Source organism: Rhea americana, unplaced genomic scaffold, assembly GCF_003343005.1.
Source record: "Rhea americana isolate MKP2758 unplaced genomic scaffold, rheAme1 scaffold_508, whole genome shotgun sequence".
NCBI classification, from domain to species: domain Eukaryota; kingdom Metazoa; phylum Chordata; class Aves; order Rheiformes; family Rheidae; genus Rhea; species Rhea americana.
The window spans coordinates 135226-151111 of NW_028186655.1; the positions used below are offsets into that span (position 1 = coordinate 135226).

General features: G+C 40.9%; 1 protein-coding gene across 2 annotated transcripts in view; it reads right to left on the reverse strand.

The window, feature by feature from the left end:
* The window catches only part of SCAP (SREBF chaperone), a 76097-nt gene that overhangs the window by 36075 nt on the left and 24136 nt on the right, over positions 1 to 15886 (reverse strand). For both annotated transcript variants that reach the window (XM_085317811.1, XM_085317810.1), the window contains exons 4-5: positions 4133 to 4262; positions 2445 to 2602 (exon numbers count right to left, since the gene is read on the reverse strand). In XM_085317811.1, coding sequence (XP_085173937.1) covers positions 2445 to 2602; positions 4133 to 4262 — 288 coding nt within the window. The remainder of the gene's footprint in view (positions 1 to 2444; positions 2603 to 4132; positions 4263 to 15886) is intronic.

The following is a 15886-nucleotide window of genomic DNA, read 5'->3' on the forward strand; positions in this document are numbered from 1 at the left end:
GAAGTCTCACATCACTTCTGATTTTGTACAAAGATGACTGCTCAAAGTTTCAACGATTTTAGAGTTGATGAAAATATAATCACCTTGTTTCCTATGCAGTTGTCAAAAATCTTCAGCTATTTCTTTACTACTGTAGTATAAAAATATGCTTTAATATAAAAAAGCTGCACTTTTTACATCACACAAAAGTAAATAAAATTTGATATTGATAAAAGCAACTTACAACAAAGAAATACATAATGACTTTGAGGTCATTTATGAATTAATCTCAAAGCTAGATTGTCCCCAAATTATCCAAGCCTGCCACTGAAACGGGAGCCATTTTTCTGAGGTTTAGGTCTAAATGCATACACGACTACAGAGCCAACAGAAGCAAAGGACTTTCGCTTCTACCCAGTGTAACACATTAAGGGCAACATACCAAAGGGAGTTAATGAGAAARCAACATATCTACCAGAAGGAAGCCGTTTCTAGCTTGTAATTACATATATGACTAAAGGAGCAAATAAGCCGAAAACACTGTAGAAAGGATGTCAGTGCCAAGGCTTCATGAGTTGGTAGGAAGGCGCTCCATATTTAACTGCATGAATGGCACTACTAAAAGGTGACCAGGAAGAGAGCAGACAGCTAGTTTATAAGGAACGATCAAAATGACAAATCCAAATCATCATGTAGAGTAGTAAAGCAAATATCCTCAAAAATGAAGCAATGGAGAATGCTGTCAAGGACATATGAACAAATAGTAAATGTTCCCTAGCCATGTAAATTAGAGGTCAAGGAATGAAGAAGGTAGCTCACTAAAAACCTACTAGATGATTAAAAACTCCGATCTCACAGCTTTTCTCCATGTTTGGCCACAGCTCTCATCATCATTATTCTCACTGAGCATAGGAAGAAAATTCTCACTGGGCATACAGAAGCCTTATTGTGTTTAGAAAGTAAAGTGAGCCAAGAACTTRACAGCAGATTAAAATCTGGAACCAGAAGGAAAACACATTTAAGAACAAAGGCAAAGTATGTGTATAAAATGCACTCTTCATTTACAAAGGTAGAATATGCCAGACTAATCTGATTGCTCTTTTAAAATATCTGACTTCCTGGACAAAGAAAGCACAACAGCTCTCATTTCTTTGGACTATGGAAAGCATTTGATGTAGTACTCCATAGAAAATGTCTTGCTTAATTCAAGACAGGAGTTGATACAAAAACTAGCAAGGCTGTAAAGAACTAGCTAACAGGAAGCTGACTACAGGGCTGCTGAAAGAGGAACCACTACACTAGAAGTGGAACTCCTCATGGATAGGTAGGAGAAACAAGATTTTTTTTTCCTCCCATCTGTAACTTTGGAATAAGACATAGGGACACCTGCTAATCACACACACACACACACACACACACACACACACACACAGAGAGAGAGAGAGAGAGAGAGAGAGAGAGAGAGAGAGAGAGAGAGAGAGAGAAACATTGTTAATACAGAAATGGAACAGAGTATCTGAAATGGATGATGTAAGGACTAGAATTAACTTAATCTCATTTATATTAACAGTACAAAGTGCAAGCTCATGCACTTGAAGAGCTCAGAAAAGGTGGGAGCTCACCAGCTGGAAATAAGAGAAGGAGAGAGACCTGAAAACATTAATCAGTTATTTGACAAGTATGCGATATTGATATGAGTGACTATAAAGAAAGGATCAGCAATCCAACTAAATTGCAGGAAAGGCATTGCCAGGGAGAATAAGGCASAAATGAGATTTCACTTTGAACACTGCTTACAATTCTAATCTCTCGTATTCAGGAAAGATATAGGAAAAAGAATAGTGCAGAGAAGACCAACCAGGATGACAACCTGAATACAAAGCCTGCCTTATCAAAGTTAAGAGCTTAATAAACAACAGTKTGGGGAGGGGAGCATGAGTTTTCCCTGTAAACACCTGGAGACAGAGGAGAGCTATTTTTACAGAGACTCTGTGTTAGTACGCAGACAAGCAGGTATCAACTGGTTATACACATAGTCAAAGTGAAAACTCAGGAGAAGGATCCTGACCATCTGAAATTCTAGAAGGTCTTAACAATAGGCATGGTGGGGTCAAATAAACAAACCTGTTTTAACACAAAGCTTGCATGTTTATGAAAGCATTATACAACACATAACAGGTATAACCTGGAAGGATCTGCCCAGACCTCTCTGCCCAGACCTCTCTGCCTAAGCCTTTGACTACAAGGTTCCTGACAACTGTCAGTGACTAAATAAGAGGCAAGTTCTCCAACACAAAAGCTGAATTACTCTATGTGCATTATTTATCAACAACTGTCTTTCATTTGCCTTTAAACTGTAAAACTCCTAGAATTTCAAGGCTAACAATGAGACTTACTAAGAACATGGGTGCACGCGATGGTGGGTCAGTCCACCTTCCACACAAACTTTAATGAACAGTAACTACCTGTCTCTCAGGACATGGTTTCTGATCTCCTCCACTAGCTGGAAGACACGGGACAGCGGTGAACGAAATACATCAACAGCAAGGAAGTTCTTCTGCCAGGGGGAGACGATAGCTTTCACAAAGATCTGCTGGATGTAGGCCACTGGAGCACCAACATACTGTTGGGAAAACAAAAGGGAGAATGAAGACACATGGTGAGTAGGAAGCTGTTTAGCAGAATTAGAGTACAGCCTGGCAACTTTTCAGGGAGCGGTTTACCAGAATATWTTTTTCTTTCCCAAATTAGAGGTGAAACATGACAGTAGTAACCTAGCAAGAACAGAAGGCATCTGTTTCTCAAAGGGCTAAAATGCCACTGACCATTTCATTATCAGTATATTGCACTTCTGTGTGAGGCAGAGACTCTCAACACCTGCTGAATGTGGTCCTGGAACGGAAGGCAGGAACAGGGAATCACTGCCTCTCCTAGACACCTCTCAGTGCTGTGGTTCCCCCAACTTGTGCTGGCTCTGCTGTGTGCCATTTAAACCTTCTTGGTCCCWGTGCCGTAGGTTGCTGGCCTCTGCTCTAGGAACTGCAGCACTGACACACAGTGACAGGCAGAACCTCTGTGCTTTAGCAGCTGAACTAGGCAAAGTGCAAGGGACAATTTAATTAGCCAGCAMCACCTTGAGTTAATAGCAGAGTGCACAAAGTTCTCAGTTACGCTAGGGAGGGTAGAAGGCAGTAGAAAGTGATTTCAATTAGTGAGAAGAGCACACACAAAAAGAGTAAAGAGCTGACGGTATCAAAAACATTAACCCAACAGGCTACTTTGCTTAAGAAAGACCCTGGGATGAAGAACAATGCAGGAAATAAAGGATGATTTTATAATTGTTTCTTGATGTCCTAGACAAYGTTATCAGCCTTCTTGGAAAGCACCAGGATTCCAGTTTGGTTATGCAAAAGAAAATTAACCTCTTACTCTGAACATGAGGATAAGTCTAGTTTACCTTCACAATATTTACCAGTCAATAAAATAAATAAATAAATAAAAACCCTTTAAACTACACTCAATTCATTAGGTTTTTCAAACATTCCTACAATCTCTAGACCACACTGTAGCAGCTAGCTATACAGCTAGGATCTGTGGCTGCCTCAATTCAAATTCAAATGAAACTCTTGATTGAGACCTTAAGAAGTAAGCCTAGACTAACTACACTATCAGAAAAAAAGCCTGCTAGTTGTACTGTCATTTTTGTACTGACATTTTAAAGATTCTTTCTAGAGCCAAAGGAGAGAAAACTGTAAGGCTTAAGGAACCAGATGCCCTGTCTGCTACCTCCAAATCACAAGTCTAATCATAACTCAGGCTAAAATGACTGTTAGTTTCTATTCTGATAGCTAGTTAGCAATCTCCGAAGTATAAAGCTGGCTATTTGGTCAGAATCTAGGTTTTTAAACAGTATTTTAATTCTTGCAAGTGCCTAGTATCATTTTTTTTCTGACAGAGTAAGGCTAAAACAGGAAATATTACTGGCAACATTGCCTAAGCTAAGCAGTCAGACAAATTAACAAGTGACTAGAAGTGTTCTCAGTTCACTACAGTAAAGCATAGGTAGTACAAAAGAGATGTTTCAATACCTCATCTTGCCCCGTCCCTCACATTCACCCAGCACACCCACCAACCCCTAATGCAGGGGACCTACCCAATCGGGACGCTCACTGAGATCCCCTTGATGGAGGCCTGGGTCTGGAGAAGGTGGGAAGTAATCCTTCACGGAGGTGCTGTACTCCACAGGTCCTGTTCCAGGTAATGGCAGCTTAAGCAGTGGGTAACTAAGACAAAGACATAAGTGAGAAAAATTGCACTTCTTTTTTTAAACCAGGCTTTTAGGCAGTTTCCCTGGAAGAGCTCAAAGAATGAATGGGCCATGCAGGGTGTACCCACTCCATCTTAACCAGCCTTTGCAGGACAGGAGGCACAGCTGCAATATAACAGGACTTGAGATCTCATAGAAACTGTTTTATCAAGTTCCCCTAGGTAACAGTTATTTGGTATTTCACCCTTGGAAAGAGACAACTAAAAAAAATCCCAGGAGAAGAAGGAAAGTTCTTCACAGCAGAACTTGGCTCAATAACCTTCCATCACCTAAAAGTTAATCTCTGTCTTAGAGCACTACTTAGTAGCACTCTCTCCATTATTCATAGCCTTCACAAAAATGATATTGCTGCATTCAGATTGCTAGTTTCCCAACCTGTGCTCCGTACTAACCACCTAACTTTCCTCATTGAGAGTCAAGCAACTTCCAACATTTGACAAACTTCACCAGTCCCCAAAGCACTTTTACTAGTAGCAATGAGATACCAAAGTAAGTATGAAATGCTCATCTTTTTGCTACTTTTCTACCACAATCTTCAGGTGCTTGTAGCAGCTATCCCACAATAAACACAGCATTACAGATCAATGCTTCATACTATTTGAAAAGTTGATATACTGAAGTTTTCTCTGAAGTCACTACAAATCACATCAGAATCGAACTGGGGGAAAAAGCAAGACTGCTGTTACAGAGCTATTTGACCAACAGGATGGAACTGCCAGAGCCAAAGCAAACTAGAGACTGCATTTTTCTACCCTTTCTAATGATATAACTTATGTCTTTTGCCTCTCTGATGCTTCACAATCCATCAGACCTTAAACTTCTGATGTATTTTTCAGTTCAACTCCTCTTTTCCGGCAATATTCTCTGAATAGATGTAAAGGCCTTGGAAACGTTTTCACGCAGTACTCTGCCCACTTCACTGATCTGTTGGGTGTATAAAAATAATGCAGTTTCTGTAGCTTGAATCATCAAAGGCCAGGGTGACAACACACAATAGTTAAGATGAAGTTTCAGATTGAACATCAAAAGGCTATAAAGAAGAATGAAAGCAAAAGCAAGACACATCATATTTACAACTTTATTAGTTTGATAAAAATCCAGCATCATAATGATACTCAGTTGATTGTGCAGTGGGAGAGAAGAGAAAAAAAAAATAAAAAACATGTCATGATACATCAGAGGTGAAAGTATTCAACAAGGATTACAATCTGGAGAAACAGTACAGCCTTTCTTCTCTAGCAAGCAGCTGCTTTAACCCTAAAAGGCACATAGCACCTGCTTGTCACAAATTATTTCATGAGAATAACAAAARAAAGACATCGATGTCTGATTGAAACTTAGACAAACAAATTTAAAAAASATCAATAAGGTGATAAAGCAGAACGAGTTGAGCAGCTGACTGAAGACAAAATTTTTTCACTACATGATTTTGACATTGATACCTGACACTGACATAACATTTGGTCCAGCTCCAGAAAACTAATAAATCTTTGATTCATACTGCATGTTTATCCAGATGTAGATTTCCCTGTGCAATCACCTCTAAGTTTTAAGAAGTCAGAACAAAAATCTTTTAAAGAACTTMACATATTTAAAAATAAAGGCACTGAACCTAAAACAGTCAACAGATTTATAAGAATAGTAGTGGGGTGTATTGGTTTTGCCTCATAAGCAACTGCAGAGGTGCAGCAGGTGTTTCAAAAGTGATCTTGCTGCTTTTCTAGTTGAAGCTTTGCTGTGTAGGACCAGGACATTATCAGATAACCCAAAGCAAATCGTCACCAGTGCTGCAGCTGAACAGGAAGCCTCCATATACAGCAGAGCTGAAGGAAATGACGACAGCCATCTAGCAGACTATCACATCCACACAGTCAGTTTTGAAGACTTGACCACCACCAGAGCTCACAGTTACAGCACTAAGTAAAGGGTGACAGAAACGCTGAACACTTTGGGATGCTAAACATTTCACAAGTTTCCCCTTCCCGGTTCAGCAAAATTCAGCTAGCCCTGCACGCAACCCCACACCTGAACGAGTGTTCCAACCAGTTCCTGTCTTTCAGAGCAAAAATGCCACAAATCCTGGCAGAGGGCCCACTTGCATGTGGCATTTTTCCACCTCCTAAAGCCCTACTGAGATGCAAGGATCTTGCCTTCTTATTAGTTGCTACGGAGAGGAAGACTATTTTCACTAGCCATAGAAGAAAGAAATTGAAGTGGGTGAAACAAGCTCAGCTGACAGAAGCAACAAGTTGCTGCCTCCTAGGAATACAACCGCATCCCTCCCTTCCTGCCATTGATCCATGCCTTGCTCAGGGAGCAGGTAGCCATCCTTTTTCATCCTGCTTATTCAGTGTAGGACCCAGTTCTTATTTAAGACACATACACCTCTAAAACTAGCCTGAATATCAAGCTGCACATCCTGGCCTTGCAACAGCGATCTTGCCTACAGAATCTCAGGCCTTGCAAATGTTAATCAAGTCTGTCTCTCTCTCCTCTTCCCCCATCACCACTGCACATTACACATGTTTACAATGTACACAACCTGCAGCAAGGAAAATTCCAGTTAACTGCAAGGAAAACATTCTTCACAGCAGGAACAGTCAAACACTGTAAGAGAACCCAGAGAGTTTGTGGACTCTCAACCTTCAGAGATATTCTAAAGTCAGGGCTCTAAGTCTAACTATGAAGTTAGCACTGCCTTGAGCAGGGGGGCAGCACCATATGGCTGCCAGGCATCACAGAATTATCAGAGTTAGGAAAAGACCTCCAGAGGGCTCTAGTGCAAACCCTGCTTGGATCAGGCCCAACGAGACCAGTTTGTTCCAGGTCAYGTCCAGGTAAGTTCTGAATATCTTCAAGCACTGAAGTTCCACAGCCTCTCTGGGCATTTGTTCTAATATTTGACTCCTCATAGTGAACATTTTTTTCCTCSCATCTACTCAGAAGCTTCCATGTTGCAACTTGTATCCTTCTACTACACACCTCTAAGAGGAGTCAGGCTCCACCTTCTCTACAYCCTCCCATTAAGCAGCTGCAGACCAGCAGTAAGATCTCCCCAGGCCTATGTAAGGCCAGGCAAACTCAGTTCCCTCAGCCTYTRCTCACTCACTAGGTGCTCCAGCCCACAATCACTTTGATGTACTGGAACAAGTGCAGCAGAGAGCTACCACTGTCTTTCTTGTAGTGCAGCAAACCGGACACAGGACTCCAGGTGCAGTCTCAAAAAGGCCAAACATATAGGAAGAATCCCTTCCTTCCCCCCGCTGCTTATGCTCTTGCAAATACAGCCCAGGATGCCGTTGGCCGCCTTTGCTGCAAGGGCGCAGTACTGACTCGTGTCCAGCTTGTCCACCAAGGCTCCCAGGTCCTTGGCCGTAAAGCTGCTTTCCAGCCTGTCCTGCTGCAGGGGCTCCATCCTGCAGTCCCAGATGCAGGACTTGGCATTTGCCTTTTTGTTTCTGTTGAACTGCAGGAGGCTCCTCCCAGCCTGTCAGTCTCTGACCAGCACCCTTGCCTTCCACCATATTGACCGCCCTCCCCTTTTGATACTGATTTGGTATCATCAGCAGACTTGGTGAGAGTGCGCTCTGTCCCACTACACAGGTCATTAATAGCGATGTTGACCAGGCCTGGTCCCAGTATCCGTCCCTGGCAGATGCCACTAATACTCAACCGCCAGTTGGACCCTGTACCATTGATCACCTCCCTTCTGAATCTGTGATCCAGCCAATTTTCCACCCACCTTATCATCCCCTTATCCAGTCCGTATCTTACCAATTCAGCTATAGGAAATCATGTCAAAGGCCTCATTAAACTCAAAGTATACAAGATCCTCTGCTCTTCCCCTTGTCCACAGCACCAGTCATCTCATCACAGCAGATGATCAGGTTAGTCCGGCATAATTTGCCATTGGTAAATCCATACCGGCTGTTCCCAAAAACATTCTTTTCCTTCATGCACTTGGAACCAGCTTCCAGGAAGGTGCGGCAAGGCTGACCAGCCCGTAGACCCTCTCCCAATTTCCATGACCTTTTAAAGACGAGAGAGCAGCCTTGCAATGAGCAATTGGCCTGCTCCTGCAGCACTGAGGCATCCTTTCTGGTTTCATGGATTTGCATATGTTTAATTGATTTACATGCTCTCTAACTGTATCCCTGTCTATGCTCCATTCCCACAGACTCTGCTAATAGACTCAGGGACTTCAAGTGCCAGAACTTCTCACTTTTCATTGATGAGTGGGAGGAAGGGGGGAAGTAGCATCTCTTTTTCTGCATCCATAGATCCCCTGCCCCACCAAGCAGTGAACCTACATTTTCCTTAGCCTTCCCTTTCTTAGGGGAAGCTAATACGTATACAAGCCTTTTTTGTTACTGTTCACATCCCTCACTAGTTTCAACTCCAGCTAAGCTCCGAGTTTTCTAACTCCATCTTGCATGTTCAGACAATGTCTCTATTCCTCCTAGGTAGTCTGTCCCTGCTTCCATCTTCCAGGTACTTATTTTTTGAATTTGAGCTTAGTTTGTGGCTCCCTATTTATCCATGCTGGCCTTCTGCCATGCATGCTCAGCTTTCTGCACATTGGAACGCATCAGATTTGTGCTTTAAGGAGGCTGCCTTGATGACTAACCAGCCATCCTGGACCCCTTCACCATCCAAGGGGGTTTCCCTTTAGATCCTGCCATGAGGAGGACTGAATGGGCCAAAATTTGTTCTCCTGAACTCCAGGTTGGTCCCCTCTGTTACTCTATGGCTTTAATTTACAGAATGACAAAGATGAATCCCATACAGTCATTTTGGATTTTCTTCTTCCTCAAMAATAAACCAGTTTTAGTCAAATATATACGCACACACTCTCATTTGGATTTGGATGAAGGGACCAAATCTGAAAAACATTAATGCAAGGGTGAAAACAGTTTTCAAATCTAAGAGTGCAGACCACATAAATAAAAGAGAAAGAAGTAGAGAGATACTAGGAAAGTGTACCATACTTGCTCTCCTACAACAGGAATTCACAATCTACAGACCTGTGATGAAAGAGTTCAGAAAGCTTACAGTCCAGCCAGATATTCTACAGTATAAGCAATGAACACGCACCTACTGCCTACCCAGTATTTGCAAAATATAARCCTCTAGAGAGAGCTGAAGTTCCTGCTGCAAGTCAAACTTAAATGATCAGCCTGTTCCTGTAATTAACATTGGTCAGACTGCTGGAAAACAGTTTTCTTTGCTTTACATGCTCTTTCTCCTGTCCCTGCTAATTCCATAGACTCTTGACTATTCTCATATTTTGTCCCATGCTGCAGGTGACTGAACTCCAAAACTCGATGTTTAGTAGCAGAGTATGACTAAAAACTTGAAGATTCAAATAGTGCTACTCTGGCTCCAAGTATATGATCTGTACAAAAAAATAGGACACTTCGGCATAACACTTTGGGACAACTGATTCAGGCCCAAGAATATTTCTGAAAGTTTCTTCTTCCCTGTAGCAAGCTGCCCTCTCTGAAAGGCATSACAATTTCTATTTCCAGACAGAAGTACAAGAAAAAAAATAGTGATTTAATAATCAGGATGACGATTCTAGAAATTGCTGCCTGCAAGCACAGAATGACAAATATATTCCCAATTCTTCCAAAATAGGGCTTGCCCCAAACCACTTGGGCAAGCTCCACTGCATCTTGCTCTGCAGACCTACCCTGACTGGAATTAGAGGTGCAGTTGGAGAAGAAAAGCAGCTATACAAGACTGTCAGTCTATGGCATGGTTAGAGATGACAAAATTTTAGAAGTGACCTGAAACTGAACTGTTAAAATCATCCTTATGTTCAACAGAGCACCTTCACTCTTCCCTCCTCTGCCCATTATACAAGGGGAGCTCATTTTCTGTTTAGAATTAGCACCATAGGCCAACACGAGTTTGATGAGCACATCTCCCTAATGGAGCAGACAGCACTCTGAGGAACCTACTCTTAATTAGGACTCCGTCTTCCTGTACATCTCTATGCACTTCAGTAGAGCATTAACCAAACAGAAGGAAAGGAAAAATACATTAGATGCTCAATTCCATTCCCAGTAATGGTAGAATTGCAAGCTGTGTCTGTGTGCAGGTTATATCCTCTCTACCCTAAATTGCTTGTTCTGTAAAAAGAATTAATCTTAAGTTCAATATAATACACATATCTTCAAGATAGTATGCAGAGAAGCTACACTTATTATGCAAAATGTTAACAAGCAATAGCACCAAGCTTAAAATAAGTGGACAATATATTGTAAAGCCTTTTGCAGCTCAGATATTGCAAGGTAGCCTGTCCAAGCTGGCATCATTCCTCTGGCAGCAATTACTGCCCCTGAACTGTCAGTAGAAAAGACCTAAATATAATTAACCACTCTATTTTGCCTAAAGTAGATTAGGGAGTGTTCACACAAACTACTGGGAAAGTTGTGGGAGCCTCCAATACATGGCCAGGAGAACAGCTGGGAAAGGTTAGTGACCTAAATTTACACAGCTGTCTGCAAATGACAACCTGGCCATAATCACAGATGTTTTGCCAGGATTTAGCATGTCACATCAAGTAGTTCTGGATTCAGTTGTACCCTTTCTCTGCTTGAGAGCATGAAGAAGGGCCTTAACATGCTAGCTAACATACCACAGAAACTTACTAAAATACACATTTCTATAGTTTTTTTTTTTTAAAAAAAAAAGTCTCTGGAGATAGCTCTCAGATGCTTCACCATGTTGGTTCTTAACCACCAGCATATTTATGTCTGAATAATATCATTTCTTCTCCAAAGAGGACGCCTGTTGCCAGATCCTGGAGCGGATGTGTGGCCTAACTCCTTTACTACTGAAAATTTTCTTACTACACACTTATCTGCTGTTCACAATAGCTCTGCCTTTTGCTATGGAAGTTGTACAACAAACTGGAAATGAATAAAGTTCAACTAAAGAAAGCAATCAGACATTATCACCAGCAAGAACGGAAAAAGAAGAAAAACTAAAATATGACTGTGGCTAGGAGTCCTGTTGCAGCTGACTGCAATGATGAGTAAAGTATTAAGTCACTCAGAAGGCCCCAAAAAATAGGCAAGTAGTGCAAAAACAGTGACTCAGTGATTAAGCCATGGAGTTGCTCATGACCGACTTCACATAGACTTATTCCAGAAGGGGTATGCACCACTGATGATTGCTTCTTTATGTGTGATGAGTTGAACTAATCTTTTTTAAGCAGCATGGCTAATATTCCTCATCTTGGGGAAAAAGAAAAATGAAACAACAATTGCAGGGGATGCAATGGATGTAAATAGAAGCATGAACAGCATAGACAGGGAAGATAAGAATGAACTGTTGGCTATCTTTTCGAATAGCTAGGGGTCATCAAACAAACCTAATAGGAGACAGGTTCACAGCAACTCCTTGCTGAAGGAGGCTAAGAAGCTCACACAGGAGCCAACAGACTACTTCAGAGAAGATAAATCCCCACTGGATTTCTAAATGCACAGAAACTACATCATCATATCTCCATTAGGGACCGCAGATTAAAGTGTACTGCAAACTAAGAAGATCAAATATTCAAACTGAGATAAAATGACTGGCAAGACAAAACAAGACAATGGTCAAAATAAGAGAGAAGAGTGATGTGGCAGCAGAGACATTAGGGCAGGTGGCAATGAGGAAGAGGAATCACACCTGACCATCTGCTCTGACCCAACATGGCAGCTGTATACAACTTCCAGCTGGGTAAGGTTAACACAAGGGCTCAGGCAAAGACACAAGATATGACGAGCTACTCCACCTTCACTAACACGAAAGAGATCAGTTGAGAATCCAGCATTTGTTTTTTTTTTGTTTGTTTGTTTTGTTTTAAAAAGAGTTGGGGGAGGGGGGGAAGGTTAACTCTCTGTAGAGGGGAAGAAGCAACCACTCGCATCCTAAAGTGCCAACACATTCATGAATGAAAATCAGCCACTTCCCAAAATACCAGGCATTTTAGCACAGCAACTCATGGCTCCTTAACAGCTGTTCCTGAATGAGCAGGGGAGAGGGGTTCCCCCCTTCATTTTTGGATTTCAAACAGTTGTCCAAGAAGTTCAAAAGCACATGCACATACAATGCAGGAAAGAGTTAATGGCATTTTGTTGAAACTATCAAAGAGAAAGAGGGGAAGAGTAAGAGGAAAGTTCTTGATAGAAGAAAAAAATCAGAGATTTGTGAGCACTGCTAAGGACTATACCCTACTGTGGCTGTCAGTGTAACCAAGGTAACCAAGATTCCTATTCCTATCCATCCTCTTCAGCCCTGCACTCAGTCTAGACCTGTTGACATCCAAATCAACTTCTGCATTTCCCTTCAATTCTATTGCTTAAATCATGAATATGGAACAGGATTAATGCTGCATAGAGAGATCTACATGCTCCCTCCAGTATGTACTTTGAATCTATCACTGCACTAGACAAGGAAGAAGAAACCAGCATCTAATACTGCAGGTTACTCAGAAAATCCACTTTTTCCTCACTTGATACTAAATAGCATTAGATATTTTCCTACTTAGTCTACAGTTTTATGCAGTCACACTGATGTGCTCCTTCAGCTGCCTTTACTCTTCCAGGCTGCTAAATCAATGAAAGCCATACTGCCAAGATTAAACACAATTCTCTTCATTTTCCTACTTGCTTATGCATATTAATTTTCATACTGATCATTGTTAAAAGCAAGATGTACCAAGTCTCAGTTAACAGCCAGGATCAATCTTGTTCATGAAGCCAGTACTGCAGTGCAAGTATCTACCGTGTGAGCATGGCAGCACTCTCATAGGTAATATCTTCACTGGGAGCGAGAGCTTTTGTCTTTGCTGATATTCCCTGTATGTTCTGCTGAAACTACAAATGCTGCAGACAGCTGTGGCATTAGATTAGACATTAGCATGCGTCCATAAGGAGCAGTACTTCCTAGCAGGTTGTCTGGCATACCAAAAAGCTGCAACAATTTATTACAATCCACCTTTTCAGCAACCACCTTCAGGGGAAAGGCCACACAGGAAATTCACTTTAACCTCTATCTTAAAATAGACTGTTCTGCAGTTGTGATAAGGACTATAGGAGCTAAATATAGGTGTATAAGACAACATGATCTAAATACAGTTCATATTGCTTGTGCTATTGTCTTGCAGCAGAGCTCAGGAACAAGACTTATTCTTGGGAATCTTAACAGAAACTCCCTGATCTTGAGCCAACTACAACATAAATATATGTCCAAGTAAGAGAAAGGAGACAGTCTACTTACATCACAGGACTCATGTTTATGAAAAGTTTTAAGAATGTCTGATGGAAGAACACAAAGTACACATTCTACTATTCATTTGTTCTAAACTACTTCCAGTAAAATGCTAAAACATTAGCTCTTGAATTTATTTAGCCTTATGCAGGCAGACAATAATGACTCATCTAGTCATTGATAACTAAGACAGACTGAGAGCAAGAATGGGAAAAAAAAAAGGAGTGAGAAAACCCAATGATATTGAGAAATTCACTAGATCTACTGCTTCAGACAGCAATGTTAGGGCACCTTTAAGAGATACTTAAAGAACAAACCGAGAGCTGCTTGCTGAGTTGTCAGAAGCTTCCTAGCTCCCCACAGGAGCTAGACGTTGCAAGGACTGAGACGTGGCAAGACAGGCTCATTTTTAAGTGCACTTCTATCAAGTATGGAGAATTACTCCATACTGAGTTGCAGGAAAGGACAATTAAAAATGAATGATAGAAACCACTTTTCTTTTTGTTACAGATTTTTTTTTTTTTTTTGACAAAGAAAGTTCTTTAACACTAGAAGGGAAAGGCGAGAAGAAAAGTAGGATCTAAAACAGTAACAGGAAAGTCCAAAAAGAAAATTTGGTTTTGAAAATGAATTCTTTTCAGACAGTCAGCGCATCCTGACATCCTTCTGCAAACTCAAAAATGAGGAAAATTTGATCATCTACAAGTTATTATTGCTGAATTCAAGCAAGAGCACATTTTTCTTATCAAACATGACATGGGTTCAAGCAAAAATGTTCAACCAACTAGTTTACATATTTTCAAGACAGCTTAGATGGCCAAGATGGAGGACTGCCAGGTCAGCCTGAGGCAGCTGGCAATCCAACAGGACTGCAAATCCTGAAATTGCATATTCCTCGTTCAAATGTAGAATCAAAGCAGAGATCTCCAGTGTCCCAGAAGAGTCCTCTACTGGTGAACACAGAGGAAAGTAGAGAGCTGCCGGATCTTAGATAACAGGGCGGGTAGTGATACATTACCTTAAAATAGGTACCACCTTCATTTTGCACACTTTAGAAGAAGCTTTTAGCCCATTTCCAGCCAAAGTTAAATATCACAACCTGCAAACTCACTGCTAATAAGATATTCAAAATTTGATGAAAAGAGTCTTTTTTGTTCTGCAGCACAAGGAAGTAATACAGCAATTCTACTTTGCAGTTCACTTCATTAATTTTCCCATGAAATTTAGGTAGTACTTAAGGAGAAAGCAAGATGCATTTTGTGTTTAGTTTCCACTTAACAGAGCTTTTTTTTTTTGAGTAACTGCCAGTGGGTAGAGAAGGCCAGATACTTGGCAGCGACAATTCACTGTTTAGTCTTACTAAGTGCATAAACAATACCTGTTTCTGAATAAATGATGCGTTCGCATTGCACTGTTTCCTGTGGACAGGACCTTCAAAAATTTGCATTGCAAAAGTAAAGATTCTTCCCCCCACTCTGTGCTGCCAGTTTCCTTTTGCTAAAAAGCAGAATTGAGGTCTCATCACACAGAACTTGCTTGCATCTAGTTTCATCATTCATTCCCACAGGAGACCATTCTCTATGCATTTGGAACATGAAGAGGCTGACAGAAACACAGCTCCTTTGGTTCACACAAGATACACAAGCCTGCAAGATAGCAAAATGTTTTTAGAAAAAAATATACAATACACACACACAAACATATGTAAGGGCCTCTGGTTCCAGACAGCTCTAAAACTCTTCAGAAGCAGAACCTAATGTGTCAATCAAAGAATGAACACTCAGAGACTCATCCTGTTAACGCTCCCAAACCTGCTTCATAAAGTCAACTGTTGGATTTTTAACTCCTCCTTTAAATAAAAAATATTCCTCAGAACTATAAAACAATTTCAAATTTATCCCGATTGTTGATTTATAAATATGTACCCACTTTTGTTCTTCTCAGAGTTGGGAAGGAGGGACTACTTATCAGATACAGTATTTTACTATTTTCCAGTAAAAAGAGACTGCCTCTAAAGCCTAATAGGTTTGTCCCTGCAAAGAACAGGAATGTTTCTTAACAAAAAATCTATTTAAATGAGATGATCAAAATGAATGCCACCCACAACAGAATGTATAGTAAAACAAGTAGTTCACTAGCAAGGCCTGTCAGCACCTAGTTCAGCAGAAAACTTTCACTCTCAAGTAAGAGCCAACACAACTGAAATCTGATAATCCAGGTTAAGACTGTAGAGTAAGAATCATAGGCACTTTCTGCTTTTAGTTGGAATATTAACTCATTAATAAAAACAGATAAATTACATCTATAGGTGAC